We start from the raw sequence: 18810 nt of genomic DNA, 5'->3' as shown, positions 1-18810 counted from the left end.
CATCAGCGCAAAGACCAAGAACGCCTTCCTGCTCCCCCCAGTTCCATGGCTGTCTGCACAGAGCCCGCCGCCTTCTGGTTTTGGCAAAGGGACCGTGTGCGTCCCGTGCTCGTCTGGTGCTCCCCCGTGGCACGCAGCCCAGGGAGGTGGTCGCTGGAGCCCGACCGCCTGGCCCTGCCCCTTGCTAGCCACTCGGGCTTGGGCCCTCCCGGTCACGTCCAAAGGTCTGCGTTTGAGTCCTGCTCGTGCTGCTTTGAGCCCGGGGACCATGGGCAAGCTCCCTCCACTCTGAACCTCCGTCTCCTCTTCCCGCAACACGAGGAAGCCTGCACCTTGACACATTGCAGTGTCGTCGTGAGGTCGGGATGAACAAGCTTTCCTGATACCTCCTGACTGGTTCTGCTTTTTATAAGTAGCTCTCCTGAATATTCTCCCCCCGCCACGAGTCCCCAAGTATTTATTTATTTGGAGCCTGGTCTGGGGTGCCTTACAGGAAACACATGAATGATACTGCAAAGATTTAAAAGGAAAAACTGAGTCCAGAAGACAAGTTAGAAAAACATGTCAAAACAGCTGTTTTCCGAGAAATAGATTCGAGGTTCCATGTGGCAGGCAAAGCAGAAGGCAGGAAAGCGGGGGACCGCGCGTGTTGGGTGCTCACGGTCACTGCGGGGAACACCACACCAGGGCCCTCTCGGAAGGATTCGTGTGGGAGGCTTCACGTGGGCAGAGCCCACCTGAGCGGCAGGTGGACCTGGTTCCTGGGGCTGCCCTGAGCCTCCCTGTGCAGCTGGGCAGGCACTAGCCTGGCCAGCAGACATCCCCCTGGAGATGCCCCCGGGCTGGATGATGGCACATGGGGGTTCCCATGCCGAGAGCGCACCTGCCCACCCGTCTGCCCCAGAGTGAGTGATTCGGAGGCCACTCTGGGGCAGGGACACCGGGCAGATGGGCTGCAGAGCAGGGGAGGGGACCGGGACGCCGAGGGTTTGCAGAGGAGGAGTTCGGGGTTCCCAGGACAGGAGGGATCCAGCAACCACTGTGTCTGTGCCTTCCCAGAAATCCAGAGCAAACGCCAAGAGCGGAAGAGAAGAAGCACAGCGAATCCCGCCTACAGTGGCTTCCTGGAGACAGAGGTGAGGCCCGGCCCCCCCTCACATGCCCGTCCGGGGACTGGCATTCAGGGCATGACCATGAGTGAGAAACAGACGCACATCAGAATGGCAGGTCCTCACTCGGGCTGCACGGGGGAGCGTGGCTTGGGTGCAGGTTACGAGGTTTCCTGGTTCTTCACCCCGATGATCAGGTGTGGAGCCCTGTCAAGGCCCCGGGGAGCAGCCCCAGAATCATCCCCTAACAGGGGAGACGTTTCCTTGGGGCCCGTGGTCCGGCAGCCTCGGCAGCTCTCTGAAGCCGAGCGAGGTCCCCAGAGTCCGGTGTCCGGCACGTTCCAGACTCGGGCTGTCCCTGCCAGAGGGACAGGTCCCAGGAGGCCTGTGGGAGGGTCGAGGTCCTGCTGTTCTCACCTCCCCAGGGTGTTGGTCAGTCCAGGCTGCTGTCCTGCGTCCCTGGGCAGGGGTCTTGGCCAGAGCGATGGTTGCCCCAGTCGGGGGAGCCCACCCGCCCCTGCCCTCTGCTTCTGTCCCCCTAGCTCCTGCACGGAGAACGTGCCCGAGTGCCCGTCTTCATGCCCCTCGCTTCCCTACTCTTCCTGAGCGTGCTCTGTCCCTGAGATGGTGTCCCAAGCACTGGGCCCCTTCTGAAAGATTGTCACTGAGCTGTTTCTTGACCAGCACTCGGAAGCCGTGTGCCACCTGTATGACGAGGGCCCTGTCCCCTTTGCTGTGCTCACCGATGAAGCCATCCACCGCTCTGCCAGCCCAGCCATACGTAGTGTCCCAAGTCTGTGGTGGCCGGCGGGAGACCACCTGATTAGCAAGTCCGGAGTCAGCTCGACGCCGTGACCCTTGAGCCCAGGACCCACTGTAGCTCCGGGGGCGGCCCTCCACTCACCCTTGGCTGTGAGCACAGCCCGACCACATGTTGAGAGGAGGGGGTGACGCCACTTGCCCATCTCCCCTCCACAGCAAAGCCACCCCAAACCAGGGTCTGAACAGGCTTGGCCTGTGGCGGAAGCCCCCTTTTGGAATGTGCCAGAAACCTGATTTGGGTGTCCTTCCTGAGGAATGTGCAAGAAACCTCTCTAGGGTGTCCTTCCTGAGCGAGGTGGAGGTACCCGCAGGGGACGGGAGATTCCGTGCCTCCCACGGGGCAGAGTCGGCTCCCCCACCGCTCCCCCACCCTGCTGCCCCCTTGTCCATCCTTGTGGTGACCTCCGGAGCCGTGGGGGGAGCCTGTGCCGGGTGTGTCCTGGGCAGGAGCCGTGTCCCCGAGGAGGGCTCCAGGTGAGATGCCTTTGCTTTGTTTTCCGTCCCCTACAGAGGAAACGGCTGGCGTCCAACTATCTCAACACCCCCCTGTTCCTCACAGCAAGAGGTAGGTGCCCGCGGACCGCGGCTCCCCAGGGCTGCCCCAGGGCCCAGGGCCAAGGCAGCGTGGGTGACCGCTCCCTCCAGGCCTGTGTGGGAACAGAGCTGCTTTCCGGCGGATGGTGCTTTCTAGCTCCTGGGCCCTCCTCGCCGGGGCCTCCTCGCCCCGACATCTGTGGGGAGGAGGAGGGCCGGCGGAGCCTGTGCCAGAGCCGGGGCCCCAAGCCAGGACGATGACGTGAGGGCTGGACGTGACAGCCTGTGGTAAACGGTCGAATAGCCCTTACACACAGAAGCTCTGCTCCCCTCTGGACAGTGTCCTCTGTGGACAGCTCTGAGCCAGCAACTGAGAAAAACCATGTTTTGTGATCATTAAATGTGTGGATTGGCCTCACTTACTAGAAGGAGAGTGGGTTATGGAGCAAAACCACACACACAGTTGAAAATGAGTCCCTGTGAGGGGTCCGTGGAAGGGCGGCCGGCCTGCGGGGCGGCCTGTGGGGCAGGACCCCGGGTGGGTCCCGGCCACAACCAGGGCAGGGAGCCTGACTTCCGTCGTGCCCCAGGTGAGAACTGGGCGTCCCAGGGCCCGTGACGCTCCTGTCCCGCCCCAGGTGAGGACCGGAGCCCGGGATGCTCCCGCCTTGCCCCGGGTGGGAAGCCCTGCCTCCCCGGGCCTCGTGGCCTCGGTCCGGACTGGTGCCCCTCCGGTGCCCGCTAACGTGTTCTCCGCCCTTCTTCCCTGTGCTAGCCAATGAGGACCCCTGCTGGAAGGTAGGTGTCCCCTCGCTAGCAGGTCGGGGTGCGGCGGGTGCAGGCGGGGTGCTCCTGGCAGGGGTGAGCAGAGGGGAGGGCCTTCGGGTTCCGTCCTCCCTACCGAGAGCTTTGCAAGACCACCCGGGTCAGCCCACAGGCGCCTCGAACACGACCTCTCTCCACCCGCTGCTGAGGACGCAGGGACCCCGGGGCCAAGAAGGCCCAGGAGGCGGCCGCTGACGCCGGGGCCAGCCAGGCTCGACCTGGCTCGGCTCGGCCCTGCTGTGTGACCTCAGGAGGAGCTGCTCTCTTGGGTCTGCACTGCCCACCTCATGAGGGTCTAGACCCCGTAATCCTCAGGGTGTCACCCCTCAGGACTCCGTTTCAGTGATCCTGTGAGACCCCGACGCTCCACGCACACTGGTGTCCCTGCTTTCCCAGGACACAAGCTGGTTGTGACCTTTTTTTTTTGAGATTTTATTTATCTGAGAGCGAGAGCACAAACAGGGGCAGCAGCAGAGAGAGGGAGAAGCAGACTCAGCACTGAGCAGGGAGCCCGACGCGGGGCTCGATCCCAGGACCCTGAGATCATGACCTGAGCCGAAGTCAGATGCTCAACCCGCTGAGCCGCCCCGGTGCCCTGTGTCCTCATTTTCTAAATAAGTTTTGGATCAAATCCTAAAAGAGTTGGTAGCCCCCACATGCCTATATCAGTCAGGCCACTGAGCAGCAGCAGGCGACAGGCTTAAACTCCAGTGATCCTGGCCTTTTCACCACCAGAACCGTGTAGTGTCAGACTGGTACTGGGGGCCTGTCGTGCTCGTCCACAGACACCTGTGCCCAACAGCAAGGGCACAGGATGGGCCTCGAGCCTGAGCCCTGCCTCCACAGACCCCAGGCCTGGAGGGGTCATGGCTTCGGGAAAGGGGCCCCTGCTACTGGTCTGGCATCCACCTCTGGCTCACTGAGCGATCTTGGGCACATGGCTCACTGGCCCGGGGCTCCTGCACTGACGTGAGTGCTGGCAACGGACCTCTGAGGCCTCATCTCTGTCTGCTGCCCCCTCCATCAAGGACAGCCTGGGGACCAGGTCCTCGTGCTGTGGGTCACCCCCATGAGAGCCCTCTGGTCCTTTGCAACCGTGAAGTCAGAAGGCACTGTGTCCACACGGGCAGAGAACATACTTCCCGTGCATGGAGAAGGTTTTCTAGTGGGTGGTGGGAAATTGTTCAGACTCTGCAGGTCACGGGAGGCACGGGGTGATGAGAGGCTCCTCTGTCCACAGTGCAGCGAGCTGGCTGGGAAGGTAGTGAGCTTCCCGTCCCTGTAGGTGTGTAAGCAGAGGTCAAACAACCAAGGCGGACGACTCTAGAAGGGACGTCTGAAGTTCCTTTAGCCCAGGGAAAGAGGAAGCTGCCCCTTACCAGGCTCCTATGTGGAGTGTGTTCTGTGTGTCCTGTTGGGTCTTCCCAGCATCCTGTGGGGCAGGTGGCACTAACCCCCATTACAGAGGTGGGCACAGAGGAGTGCAAGAACCCACATGGGATGTTGGGAGATGCCAGGTTAGACCAAGATGCTATCAAGAGGACTGGAGAGCTGTGACCACAGACCCCCCCAAGGAGGTGGGCAGGAGGGAGGCTTTGTGAGCGCTGGCCTGCACCCCCCCCCCCAGGATATGGGACAGTGGGACATTAGGGGCCCAGGCGGACTGTGTCCTAAGCCCCAGCGGGACCACCTGCCCTGCGACCCATGCCTGGCATCCGGGTTCCAGCTGGGCTGAATCAGGGTGCCGGGGTGCCACACCCTGTCTGACTCTGACTCAGTGGCTGTGTCCCTAGGAAACGTGGCCCAGGTGGTGCCCTGGAGTCCACGTGCTGGGCAGCCACTTGCCCTCCCAGTTCCTGGGCTCGTCTTTCTCCCTGAGCTGCTGAGAAACACTGGGTCCCAAGCAGGTCAGGGCGGCAGCTGCCCGGGGCCCCCCCAGCTCTCTCCCAGCCCCACCAACCCGCCTCCTGCCTCCCTTCTCTTCCAGAGCGAGATTGCTCATGACGAGCTCTGTGCTGCCTGCAAGCGAGGGGCCGACCTGCAGCCTTGTGGCACCTGCCCGGGGGCCTACCACCTCAGCTGCCTGGACCCGCCCCTCAAGACCGCGCCCAAGGGCGTGTGGCGGTGCCCCAAGTGCCAGCAGAAGGTACGGGAGACTGTGCTGCTGGGCAGCAGGCCCTCCTGCACCCCACCGACTCTCCCTGCACAAAAGGACCCTCCCCAGCACAGCATCTGAGGCTGGGGAATCTGTGGGGTTGCCCCATGCTCACTGTAGGGTCTCAGTGCCCCCAGGCTCTGCCTGCTAGATGCCAGGACACCCCCCATAGTGACCATCTCAGACACTGCCGGCAGAGGTCCACTGGGGATGACTGAGCAGAGGTGTCCCCTCTGCAGCGATCTGACCCAATGACTCCAGCTCTGAGCTCCAGATTCCCCCTGGGGAGAACCTGAACTAGCATCGCAAACTGCAAAACAAAGCTAGCTAAGCAACGCGTTCCATGTCCCTGCCACCATACATAGGAAAACCTAGCAGGTTTGAAAAAACAGAAACACTCCCTTCTGGTGCTGATGCGGGGAATATTAGACACTCTTTTATCAAGAACCTTAAAAATGTATATATATATATATCTTTTAAACGCAGAATCTAGCTTTGGGGAACGTAGTCCCAGGAAGGAATCCAAATACAGATAAAATTCTGTGCGCGAAGAAACCCCTCGCCCCTTGTCTATAAAGGAAGAGATACAGCTGCCTCGCGGCAGTAGGAGACAGTGAACTTCATCCCAGCAGGTGCACTCAGGACTGTGTTACACGGTTACTGGAGATGGTCGTTTCAAAGTTTGTGACCCTTTGAGGGCGTGTTCTCTATGTGGACCTAAGTTTTATTTTTATTTATTTATTTTTTTAAAGATTTTACTTATTTATTTGACAGACAGAGATCACAGGTAGGCAGAGAAGCAGGCAGAGAGAGAAGGAAGCAGGCTCCCTGCTGAGCAGAGAGCCCAATGTGGGGCTCGATCCCAGGACCCTGGAATCATGACCTGAGCCGAAGGCAGAGGCTTTAACCCACTGAGCCACCCAGGCGCCCTGCACCTAAGTTTTAAAGAAAGAAGGTGCCAGGCTTTATAGTGGTTCCTTAGCTCCATCAGCTCCCCGAGAAAGCTGCAGGTAGAATGAGACACGGGGGAGGGCAGCCTTCCAAGTGTTACAGGCACGTGGGAACTTTCCTATGCTTTTGTGTGAAGGATGTTTTTCTAGATAATGTGTATGTGTTACTTGTATAATCATAGGGGAATCACCTTTATTTCTGAAAACACTGATTCTTGTGGGTTCCCATCATCCCCGGGGACTTGGGTGGGTACAGTGGGCCCTCTGTCACTGTCACCTGTGGGGACCACCAGCCCCTGCGTCGTGGCTGCCTGGGGGCTCACAGCTCTTCGAGGGACACAAGATTATCTTCCCCACCTGGGCATGGTGGTGGGGCCTCACTGGGCCCTCGAGGTGTCCCCATTTGCCTGGGGCTGCTCTCGGGTCCCCAGGACATGGGAGGAAGGCAGGTGACTATTCGTGGATGCATTCGGTCAGGAAGAATTGGGGCCTCCATGCCAGCACCGTGGGGGGCCCTGGCAAGAAACAGGTTCCTGCCCTTGAGGAGCCCTGTGAGCCGACCATGAGGCGGGGGCGGCCCCATCCCATCATGGTTGAGGAACCTGCTGCTCAGAGAGCTTGTTCCTCACCCCTGCTCCCCTAGGGGGGCACAGCCAGGCCGTGGCAGGTTCTGGCCCGTCCACTTGCTCATCTCCCTGTCTACTCTCTAGGCCTTAAAGAAAGACGACAGTGTGCCCTGGACCGGGATGCTGGCCATTGTGCACTCCTACGTCACCCACAAGACGGGTAAGATGGCCTCGGGGAGTGGAGAAGGGCACCGCCTCCCTTCTCTCCAACCCCAGCCCCATCCTCTGGATTCACTCTGGGCCCATCCGAAGCTGTCCCGAGCCGGACCCCGTCAGCCAGGGGTCCAGGGGTCCCGTAGCCAGGACCACGGCTACCTGGTCCTGGGTGCCAGGTAGTTCCCGTGGGGGGAATGGCGCTCCCAGCCCCTGGGCATGCAGCCGGGGCCCCTGGCTTCTGCAGGAGGATATGGCAGAACGGCCTGGAGGTGTAGACCTTGGGTTCTTACTGCTTTTCCGGCTCACCCGCGGCCCAGCCTTCTGGCTCACCTGGCTTGTGTCCTCACCTGGCCTTCTCTTCGCCAGTCAAGGAAGAAGAGAAGCAGAAGCTGCTGCAGAGAGGCAGCGAGCTACAGAGCGAGCACCAGCAGCTGGAGGAGCGGGACCGGCGCCTGGCCTCGGCCGTGAAGGTTCGCTGGGCGTGGGGGCAGGAGGCCGGGGGACCTTAGAGCCCCAAGATTTAAGTCCAGAGCTTCGCTGTACTGTTCTTGAGGCCCCAGAATACAACCTCCGCAGCATCACTCAGCAAGCCAGGAGGTAGACAGTGTGGCTCTGTGACCTGCTCAGCAGAGCGCTGTCAAAGAGCTGAAGCCCTCCAGCTCTGCTCCCACCTAGCTCTTCGTCGGTGGCAAAGCCCTGTCTCTGAACCTCAGTTTCTTCTTGCGTAAAGTGAACATAATGACTTCCTTTCTGTAGTGTGGCAGTCAGCAAGACGGTGGTGAGGGCGGTGATGATGGTGATGGTCATGATGGTCACTATGATAGTGATGGTAGTCGTCATGGCGATGATGGTGACGGTGGTGGTAATAGTGATGTCAGTGGTGATAGTGGTGATGGTCGTGATAGTAGTGGTGGTGGTTGGTGGTGATGGTAATGCCAGTGATGGTGATGATGGTAGTGACGGGGATGGTCATGATGTTATGTTGAGGTGGTAATAGTGATGATGGTGGTGATGGTGATGATAATAATGGTTGATGATGGTGATAATGGCGGTGACAATGGTGATGATGGTTGTGATGGTCGTGATAGTTGTGATAATGGTGGTGATGTCATGATGGTGATAGTTATGATGCAGTCGTGATGGTAGTGGTCATGATGATAGTGTTGAGGTAGTGATGGGGATGATGGTGGTGGTGATGGTGATGGTAATAATGGTTGGTGATGATGGCGGTGATGGTTATGGTTGTGATGATAGTGGTAGTGGTGGTGATGTGATGATAGTGATGATGATGGTGGTGATGGTGGTGTTGGTGATGATGGTAGTGATGGTTGTGATAATGGTGTGATGGTGATGATGGTGGCTGTGATGGTCATGATTGTAGTGATTATAATGGTGGTGATGTTGGTGATGGTGCTGATGATGGTGATGATAGTGACAGTGATGATGGCAGTGGTGATGGTCATGATGACAGTGTTGAGGTCGTGATGGTGATAACGGTTGATGATGATGGTGGTGATGGTTATGATGGTTGTGATAATAGTGGTGGTGGTTGGTGGTGGTGGTAACGATAGTGATGGTGATGATGGCAGTAGTGACAGTAGTGATGGTGATGGTCATGATAGTGTTGAGGTGGTGATAGTGATGATGGGGTGGTGATGATGGTGATGATAATAATGGTTGATGATGGTGATAATGGTGGTGATGATGGTGATGATTGTTGTGATGGTCATGATTGTAGTGATTAAAATGGTGGTGGTGATGATAGTGATAGTGATGATGGCAGTGGTGATGGTAGTGATGGTGATGGTCATGATGATAGTGTTGAGGGGTGCTGGTAGTAGTGACGATGGTGATGGTGATAATGGTTGATGATGATGATGGTGGTGGTAATGGTTATGAGGTTGTGGTGATAGTGGTGATGGTGGTGATGATGATAGTGATGGTGGTGATGGTGATGATGGTAGTGATGGTAGTTGTAATGATGATGCCAAGGGCAATGCCAACTCCTAGTCTCACTTAATCTGAATAACCCAAGGGGAGGCTCTGTGATTATTCCTGCCTCAGAGTTTGGGTGCAGTCTCAGGGAGTAGAAGTGATTTCCCTGAGGAGCAAGTAGCTTACACTCCAGCTTGGGCCCCGTCCCGGCTGCTCCCTGCGCTGCCGTGATAAGTATAAAGCCAACTGAAACACGAGAGCCCGGCAGGCAGCAGGCAGAGCAGAGAGCCCGCTGGCCATCTGCAGATCTCCTGCCACTGCTGTGGTTGAGCCAGAAGTGGCTCCCAGCTTCCTCAGCAGGAGGAGAAATGACCTGGTCAGCGAGGTAGCATCACAGGAGGAAGAACATCCCACGCTCCCACACAGGCGCACCATTTCTAGCCCTGAACTCTGAAACAAACTTCTCCTGGGTGTCTGGCTGCAATTCCAGGCCTCACGGCTGCCTGGTTTGTGGAAGGCCCTCAGGCTGGTTTCTTTCAGGCTCTGGCCGCAAGAGGGGAGGAGCGGTGGGAGAGGGGCTGCGAGCGGGGCAGCCCCAGGTGGCCTGCACGGTGGGATTCTGAGACGCCGCCCCCAATCCTTCTCTCTCCCTGACAGAAATGCCTAGAGCTTAAGACGAGCCTGCTGGCCCAGCAGAGGGGCACCCAGTTGTCCTTGGACCGCCTGCGGGCCCTCCTGAGACGGATACAGGGCGGGCAGAGGCTGCAGGTCACCATGGCAACCACCAGCCCCGCCCCGCTGCTGACCGGGGCCTGGACCAAGCCCCCAGCCGCAGCCATGCACTCTGCCCTCCAGCACCCCCAGGGGCATAACTGACCCCGCGGGACCGGCTTCACACCCACGGAAGGTTCCTGGGACCCCGCTCAGCAGACCTGAGGTTTCTGTCCGCCTTAATTCATAAGCACTATGAATTTCAGATGAAAATAAAACCCAACCAAGAGAGAGAGAGAAAAGGAGGGAGAAGGAACCGGGTGGAAGTCCTAGAGCCGGGACCGGTGGGGACGGAGTCCTCCTGTCCGCGTTCCGACGGGACGCCAAGGAAGCCAGGTGGGCACGGGACGGCTGGGGACGCAGTCAGCGCCCGGCTCTTTGGGGGCTGCCCAGGCCTCCGGTTTCCAGGCACCGCTGTCTCCTCGGCTTCGGGCTGCCCCCCCGGAGAGAGAAGGGCAGAGGTGGGGAGGGGAGCCAGGAACCCGAAGACCTAGCTAAGTAGTAGCAGTAGTTGGGACGAGCAGTGGGTAGCGAATCTAGGTAGCACTCCGCGCCCCTCCCCGGCTCGAGGCCGGGGCGCCCCAGCGCCTTCCTGGAACGCGGGCCCCGCTCTGTCAGTATTATTAGCGTTCCAAGTCACGGCTGTCCAACTTGAAAGAGACTACGAGGTGGGTCCCTCCGGGGAGGGACTCTGCGGTCTCCACCTGCCAGGGCCTCCGCACCCCGGGTCTCCGGAGCGCCCGCGCTGCATGCCTCCTGCCCTCTGCTGAGCTTCTGGGCTCCTTGTGCCATCGATGTGGTTTTCTCGGAGTTTCTGGGGAAGACGGAGCTGCAGGCTGCAGGGGAGGCCTGTGGCGGGTTTTCTTTCTGGGGTTGAATCCCTCCACTTACGACTGAAGCCTTTTCTTTTCTCCTTTCGAAGAGCCGATAAAGTGTTCCATTCCTCTTTTCTTGCCAGTACAGACATTTATGCCAAAAAATAACTTTACATTTTTGTATGGCGTTTTTATTGTAAGATATTTAATGTGAAGGGGGGACGCTTGCTGACTTCTTTTCCTGCTTCCGGTGGTCTCTGCTGCAAGGTACGAATGCGGAAACCCCTCCTGGGGGACCGCCCAACCGGAGAGATCCGGAGGGTCCCCTCAGACGGGGGGGGGGGGGCGGTCAGCGTGGGGAGGGAGGGGGGCAGTGGCCTCGGGAGGGTTTGGCCTTCGGAGACGCAAGAGTCCCTCTTCTTGCTGTCTCCTCGTGATCCTGAGAGCTGGGGGCACGCGTGTCATAGAAGGGCTCCCGCCTCCCGAGGTGGAGGCTCACCCCCCAGCCTCTCCAGTCCTGAGGGACATAGCACAACAGGATAAGCATCCGGAAGCCACCGGGCTCCCACCCCAGCATATCACACGGTGCCCAATTGCATTGAACACACGTGTGTGTGTGCACACACAGCCCCAGACACACACGCACACGTGCACGCCGACAGGTGCAGAGCGGGGAGGCTGGCCGGGATCCCACAGACTGCCATGGTCCCTCCCATCATTTTCTCGACTCCGGGAGAAACTGTGCTGTACGATACAGATCTATTTTAATACACTTAACACTGGGTTGAACAAGATTTTTATATTCTTTTATTGATGAACAAAGTGAACTGTGAGACACACGTCTTCTATATTGGTTACTCTAGATGCCAATTACGCATTCCCATGTGGCTTGCGATGTAAATGTCTTCAGAATCCTTTTTGTTGGTTTGTTTTTCTTCTTGGATGGATTGAATTGAATTAAATTAAAAAAAAAAATGTAATGGGAGAATGTGGAAGGTTGGACCCGGGAGGGGTAGCTGCCGACGTGTCTTGAGACTTAGTGTTTTTGGACCAAGGAGGACTGTCCAGTGGATAGTGAGGGTAGAGAAAAAGTGTTTGTCTTAAATATGCCGATGTAGTTTTCCTTCTGTACGACGTATTAAACTCGACTGAGGATTTCAAAGCTGCGTGGTTTGCTTTGTCTTCAGCAGAGAGACCTCCAGGAGCGCGAGGGGCGGAGGTGGGACACGTTGGGGAGGTGGAAAGTCAGGGTCCTGCCCCGATGGGAGGCAGGGAGGGACGAGAGAGCTCGTGGGCACCTTCTACGTGCCGATGCCACGCCCCCCTCCCCCTCCCGGTGGCAGGTGCACCTGTTGGGACCGGGTGGTGGTCACAAGCAACAGGAAACCACCCCGCGGAGCGCTATGCGGTGTGGACGCTGCTCCCTCCCTCTCCCGCGCCTCAGCCCCTCGGCAGCACCCGCTCTTTTCTGTGGCACATGAGCCCCTACAATCACTGCAGGGCTTTGTCCTTGGCCTTCCAAGAGACCAGCCCAACTGGGGGGCCAGACCCCTGCATCCTGACCCCAGGCCCTTCAAAGGCCTCCAGTTGGCCCAGTCAGGTGAGGAGCCCGCCTCTGGACAACCAGATGTGGCCAAGGGTGGAATCAAAGAGGAAGGGACGGGCGGGGCTGCAGGGGTGGGCGGGGCTGCAGGGGTGGGCGGGGCTGCAGGGGTGGGCGGGGCTGCACACGGCCCAGCCAGCGGTGGTCTCTGACAGTCCTGTCCTGTTTCCAAGCTGGTCCAGAATCCCGTAGTTTGGGTGGCGCCTAGAGTTCAAGGCGCCTCTGCCTGACCCCGGCTGCACCCTCCGCCAGCGCCCCACTGCCTCCCTGAGAGCCGGCCCAGTCTCAGCCCCTGGGGCCCATGAGGAGCCCCTTCGCCAATCCTGGGGACTCACGGTTCCCATTGTTCTCAGTCTCCTGTTTTCTTCCCACCCTTTCGTGTCCTTTCCAACAGGCTGCCCCTCGCCCCATGATTCCCCTGGCGCTGCCCAATTGTAGGTCAGTCGTGACCTCCCTGTGGCCAGATCTAGTGGGGGACGTGCTGACCATGGCCTCCCGCTGAAGGACACTTTCAGGACCCACACCTGGTTTTTCCAGTTGGTCTCTTCTCCTAGGTCTATGCTCCGACTTCTGTCCTGAATTCCTAGGCTGACATCGTCCAGCCTCCTGGTTCTCGGTCTCTGGGCTGACTGCTCCCGGCGGTTACCTCCAGGCGGGGCCTCTGCCTCACACCCCTGCCCGTTGGGCATCAGGAAGCATCTGACTCTGCCAGGCCCACCCTCCTGCCCTGTCCCATCTTCCTAATACACGAGCCAGCAGCCCAGTGGTTTCACCCCCCACACCTGGCCGTTAGCACTGTGCTTGGAATATAAGCGGGGGGTGGCCATGTGTCACCGCCCACACCAGCATCACCATGGTCTCAGCCCGCCAGCACATCTGTGGGCGCAACATGCGCTCCACCTCAGTTCTCAGCCCAGCAGCGCCAGCATGACAATGCCTCTGCCAAACCCTGCTGTCCTGCCCATCTTGCTCAGCAGCAAGTCCTCCAAGGCTGCGGTCACCGCATTCTCTGGCCCTTTGGCTTCCTTTCCTGCCTCTCTCCATTCTCCTCGCTCTGTTCCAGCCACACAGCCTCCCTGCTCTAGCTGGAGCCCACTTGGGCATGCTCCTGCCACAGGTCCTTTGCATGTGCCATGTCTGCACCAGGCGTGCCCCACCGTCTCTTGGACTGGCTTCTCCACTTGCTTGGGAACTGGACCATAGTCCCCTTGAGGTGCAGCTGTCCCCAGCCCCCCTCATGAGGACAGCATTTCCTCTCCTCCCCTCTTGTTTGATTCTTCAGACCGACAACTTTCTGTGACTCACCTTTTTGCTTCTGCCTGCTTCATGAAGGCGGGGAAGCTGGTCGGTTTTACTCACCAGTTCCCAGCATCCAGCAGAGGGCCTGGCACCCAGGAAACAGGTGCTCAGTGAGGAGTCATGGAATAAATGAGGGAGGCTATTGAGAGACAGAGCTGCTGGCCTCTGGGCTGCCTCCGTCCCGGCTCAGGGTCCTGCCCCCATGGGCCCCACTCCCAGTCCAGCTGCTGGTCCACTTGTCCAGTGAGGGTGGGGGCAGGGGAGGAGGAAGCTGAGGCTGGGGGAGGGGCGGGATCGCCTGGGACCTGCAGTTGCAGAGGTGAACCCAGACTCCATGAGGTCCTTGTCCTCTAATCCCACGGAGGTTCCAGGACAGCCCACCTGGCTCCGGACAAGAGAGGTGGGGGCCTGGGGGGCTCCAGCGCCCCAACACAGGGCAGGAGTTCCCTGCAAGTCTGGATGGGCCCCCATCACCCCTGCTCCGTGATGAGAGCTCCCTGCCTCCTGGGGAAGCCCCTCCAGGGTTAGCTCCACCATTAGGAAGGGGCCCCAGAGTGTGTGCACAGCTGCGGCCCCTCCTGTCCCTCCACCGCCACGACCAGCACCCCGGGGCCCCTTGCCCATATGCCAGGAATCCCAGGGTTCCATGGGGTCTCCAGCACCTTCCGATTCCCCGGCTCCATCTGACCCGGCCCTGGGGAGCAGGGCCCATCAGAGCTCGGCAGTGCACACCAAGCAAACTCGGGGTGGGCGACTCCCCGATGCCAGCCTTCGGGATGGCCATCCCCCGGGTGGCCTCTGCTCCCCAAGGTTATGGTGATGGGGAGTCGCCACTTCGCAGAGCGCTCCCCCAGGGGCACTTAGCTTCCAGACACTGCCGTAACAAAGCACCACAGACCACGGGTTTAAACCACAGAAAGGAATTTTCTGCCAGTTCAAGGCATGAGCTGGGCCAGTCCCCCCGCCCGGGGCACTCAGGCGCGCCTTGGCGTGGGGGTGGCCCACTCTCCCTGTGTCCTCTTGTTTTCTGTCCCTGCAGCTTGCTGGCGACCTGTGGCGCTCTCCAGCCTGCAGACCCATCGCCCCATCTCTGCCTCCTCTTCCTGTGCCCACCCCCACCCCACCCCCCATGGGCATGTCTTAGGCAGAATTCCTTCCTTCACAAGGGCAAGGACACACACTAGGCCCACCCTCATGATTTCACGTAAAGTGAGTCATCCTGCTTCCAAATAAGGTCCCGTTCACAGATCCTGGGGGTTAGGACTCCAACCTCTTTTTGCAGAACGCGATTCAGCCCATAAGGGACGTATTTCTGCGGGTTGTGTCTGAAATCTGCGTCCTTCCGGCATCTGCCCTGCCCTCGGGACGCTCAGTGCCACCCCCTTTGCCTCCTCGGCCCCCACACAGTCCATGGGCTGGGAACACCATGGAGCTGGCCCACCGCATAGCCCACTCCCTGGCCCGCCTGCTCTGGGCCCGCCCCGCCCTGCCTGGCTTTCTCCTTGGACCCTCTGGTACATGTCACAGCCCCTCATCGGGCACTGAGGCACGGGGACCTGGAGTGGCGCTTAAGGTGACACAGCTAGCAGGTGGCTTCAGCATGGTCTGTGGCTCTGTGCCCGCGCTCCCAGCACCTCTGCTTCTCTGCCCACTGGACCCTGGTCACCTCTCAGGGCACAGGTGGACAGCTGGAGGCCACCCTGCCAAGCCACGAGCAGGCACACTCCTGACCCAGCCGCTCACCAGTCTGGGGTTGTGGATGGCGACCCAGGCCCAGGGTGATGCCATGCACAGGAGCAAGGGGACAGATTGAGGAGCACAAGCCCACTAAGCACTACTGACCACACAGGCCAGCACAGCACCCAGCTCCTGCCCATGTGTGTCCCCAGTAGTGGGAGAGCACTTTTTAAACTGAGCTCAGCCTTGGCCCCAGCCGCAGCTCTCAGAGTCCCCCAAGGCTCCCCAAACAACCGACAGTGTCTGGGTGGTGTTGCTGGGTCTGGTGACGGCACTCTGCATGGGGATGGGGTGCCCCCGGGGGTTCCCAGGCGCATACCGCGGAGAAGTCTGAGACCAGAGTGTGAGACCACCCACAGAGCCAGACCTCAGGCAGCTGGGTGCAACGGGTCCCTCGCCCAATCCAGGACCCCTGGGAGGATCCCACACCAGGCCACGGAGGGTGCTGGCCGGGGCTTGCACTCGCCCCCTTCCTTAGGATGAAGCCCCAGCACCCACCCCTAAGAGTCCCCAGTCTCACACAGAACACAGGGACTCCCTCCCACTTACGGGACAGTGTGGCTCCAAACTGTCCATTTTGAGGTCAAGTGACAGAGATCGACTTGTTCCAGGGGCAGCAGACGGTTGTCTGCAGTGTAGGAAATGGGACTGTGGAAGGGCGGGCTGGCGGCCGGCGTGGGTGGCTAAGCCTCTACTCCCAGCTTCCTCCCTCCCCCGGGTTAAGTCAGCAAGAGTGGTCCTCACTGCCTCCACGGGTGGGGCCCTGGCCAGGGCCCCGGAGCTGGAAGGGAGGAAGCCTGGTCAGGAAGGGCCACCACTCGTATGCGTCTCCCCCCAAATCCATGTCCGGTGACCTGGTGTCAGTAGCTTGAAACGGTTCATGGTGAGCACCCTGATGCTGCAGGAACAGGCACACGCCACAGATCGGGGCCTGATATTCCTAGAGAGCCGGTAGTGAAAGACTCACCAGCACGCTGCTGTGTATGCACATGTGCGTCTGTGTGCAAATGCATGTGTGTACACGGGTGCCTACGACAGAGAGACGGGGGTGTGATGCCAAAGGACGTTTAGGTCCAGGATGGGCCAAAGGTGCGGGATTTGCAAATGCAATGCTAGATTCCCTACATGATTTCCAGACACAAGCGAACCGTCTGGTTTTAGCCGCTGACCAGAGGGCATGGCCCTAAACTGCACGGATTTCCCAAGGAGTCTCCCATGGGGTAATGAACACATCTTCCTGCACGGATAGAATAGAATCTGGGCAAATAACACAAAAACATGATTAGACCAGCCTTTCTGGGAGATCAAAAAAATTACCCAAAATTTGGACAAAAGGCATGCCTTTAAGGTCATTCTAGAGGATCAGTTCTCCAACTTGAGTGAGCATTGGAATCACCTGCGGAACTGGCTGAAACTCGAGATTGCAGGGCCCAGCTCCGCTCCATGGGCTCATGAGAGGAGGGGCCGTACAAGGCAGACCGTGCAGTCAGAGAGCTCCCCGGGACCCTCACTGGCACATCAGGAAAGAAGCTGCCAGCCCTCAGAGCCCATGTGAGCCTAGAACACCGAGGGCCCTTCTCTCTCTCGCTCTTTTTTCTTCTAAACTTTCAACTGAAGCTCCACTTCCCTCTGTATGTCTCTCCACCAGCCTCCACTTACCAGCAACCCACACGGGTGTGTCCTGCATGCCCAGTGCCTGTGGACCAGCTCTGTCCAGGCAAGCCAGCACACGTCACCAACCACAGGGCCATGACCCCATCTTCTCCAAAGGAGTTTGCATGCCAGCCACGGGGATGGGGAGTCCTCCCAAACTGGATAGTCCTCGGTTACTCTCATGCAGCCCTGCCCTCTTACACTTCGTGGTTGTTCATACTAACGTCTCACATTATTGTGTGGTTTCTTTCCCTGATCGAACCCTGACATGCCTTATGTTCTGAAACCTTGCTATACCCATTAGTTACAGCAGCTGTTTTGTAGATCCTAGCTGGCTTTCTACATAAACAACAATGTCATCTGCAGAGAATGTTTTACTCTGACTTCCAATCTTTGTGCCTATTATTTTTTCTTGCCTTATTTCTATAGCCAGGACCTCCAATAGGATTTGAATGAAAGTAGTGAGACTAAGGATCTGGGTGTTTCTGAGTTCAGAGAGAAAGTGTCAATAGTTTGACCATTAAGTATATTGTTCAGCAGATAAGAGTAGTTCTTAGTTTGCTTACATTTGAAAAAAATCCTGAATGATAGGGGCACCTGGGTGACTCCGTCGGTTAAGCGTCCAACTCTTGGTTTCAGCTCAGGTCATGATCTTGAAGTCGTAGGTTCAAGCCCTTTGTAGGGCTCTACCCTCAGTGTGGAGTCTGTAGTTTCACTCTCCCTCTGCCCCCTGCTAAAATAAATATATAAATTTTTAAAAAATCCTGATCATTAAATTCTGCCAAATGCTTATAACTACATTTCTTTAAAACCACGTGAGTTTTCTCCTTTATTCTGTAAATACAGTGAGTTATGGTAATCTTTAAATGTTAAGCCAACCTTGAATTCCTTAAGTAATCTCTACTTGGTCATTGTGTACTACCTTTCATATTGATTTACTGGATTTGCTAACATTCATGAAGTATTTTTGTATTTGTTTATGAGGGATATAGATCCATAGATCTATGGATCTTTGTCTTTGCAAAGTCTTTGTCAGATTATGGTATTAAACAAGTTGGAAAGTATTCTCTACTTTTTGATAGAACATCTTTATGTTTGTTAGAATTCACCAGTTAAGACATCTGGGCCAGGAGTTTTATTTGTGGGGAGATATATTTTGTAATTAAAAATTTTTCATGTATTTAATATACAAGGCCACTAGAATACTACATTCCATTTTTTGGGTCAAGTTCAGTTCAGCTGAATTATTCAAAGAATGTGTCATCTCATCTACCTTGAATTTTTGGCATGAAACCATTCATAATATTTTTACTTATTTTACTATTTGCAGACTCCAAAGTGATAACTGCCTTTTCATTCTTAATTTGGGGTTTATTTTAATATGCCTAGAAAGGGGTTCCTGAATTTATCTTTTTAAAAAGCTAACTTTTTTGGCTTTGTTAATTTTCTCTTTTTTTTCTCTAGTTTTTAATTTTCTGTTTATTTCTGTTATTATTTTCTTCTCTTTACTGAATGTGTTACTTTGATACACATGTGTATCAGATTGGCTGATTAGGGTGAGAAGCACCTCCCAGTCAATCAGCTGTGACCAGGGTTGGGGTCAAGTATACATACACACACAAATATACACATACACATATGTGTGTGTACATGTGTGTACACATATATACACGTGTATATACAAATATATAGCTTAAGTTAGAACATTAGTTGTTGATTTTAGACTTTTTATTTTTATTTATTTTTTATATTAGCATTTAGATTTTCCTCCAAGTACTATTTTTAATTGTTTACCAAATGTTGATATATATATTTTTAAA

General features: G+C 57.0%; 2 protein-coding genes across 10 annotated transcripts in view; one reads left to right on the top strand and one right to left on the bottom strand.

Annotated features, from left to right (window-relative positions):
- Window positions 1-10456, top strand: part of PHF21B (PHD finger protein 21B) — an 81774-nt gene extending 71318 nt beyond the window's left edge. For all 4 annotated transcript variants that reach the window (XM_059187225.1, XM_059187227.1, XM_059187223.1 and 1 more), the window contains 7 exons: window positions 1060-1136; window positions 2442-2496; window positions 3241-3263; window positions 5278-5436; window positions 7106-7181; window positions 7544-7647; window positions 9770-10456. In XM_059187225.1, the coding sequence (XP_059043208.1) occupies window positions 1060-1136; window positions 2442-2496; window positions 3241-3263; window positions 5278-5436; window positions 7106-7181; window positions 7544-7647; window positions 9770-9988 (713 nt within the window). In that variant the 3' untranslated portion in view covers window positions 9989-10456. The remainder of the gene's footprint in view (window positions 1-1059; window positions 1137-2441; window positions 2497-3240; window positions 3264-5277; window positions 5437-7105; window positions 7182-7543; window positions 7648-9769) is intronic.
- Window positions 10457-17493: 7037 nt separating this feature from the next.
- ARHGAP8 (Rho GTPase activating protein 8) overlaps window positions 17494-18810 on the bottom strand; it is a 66351-nt gene continuing 65034 nt past the window's right edge. For 3 of the 6 annotated variants that reach the window (XM_059187232.1, XM_059187230.1, XM_059187231.1), the window contains one exon: window positions 17513-17723. In XM_059187232.1, the coding sequence (XP_059043215.1) occupies window positions 17636-17723 (88 nt within the window). In that variant the 3' untranslated portion in view covers window positions 17513-17635. Of the gene's footprint in view, window positions 17724-18810 lie in introns of all 6 variants that reach the window. The other 3 variants (XM_059187229.1, XM_059187237.1, XM_059187228.1) reach the window with 2 other exon arrangements.

The sequence above is a fragment of the Mustela lutreola genome, chromosome 8 (assembly GCF_030435805.1).
Source record: "Mustela lutreola isolate mMusLut2 chromosome 8, mMusLut2.pri, whole genome shotgun sequence".
NCBI lineage: Eukaryota > Metazoa > Chordata > Mammalia > Carnivora > Mustelidae > Mustela > Mustela lutreola.
This window is presented reverse-complemented; position numbering and strand designations above follow the sequence as displayed.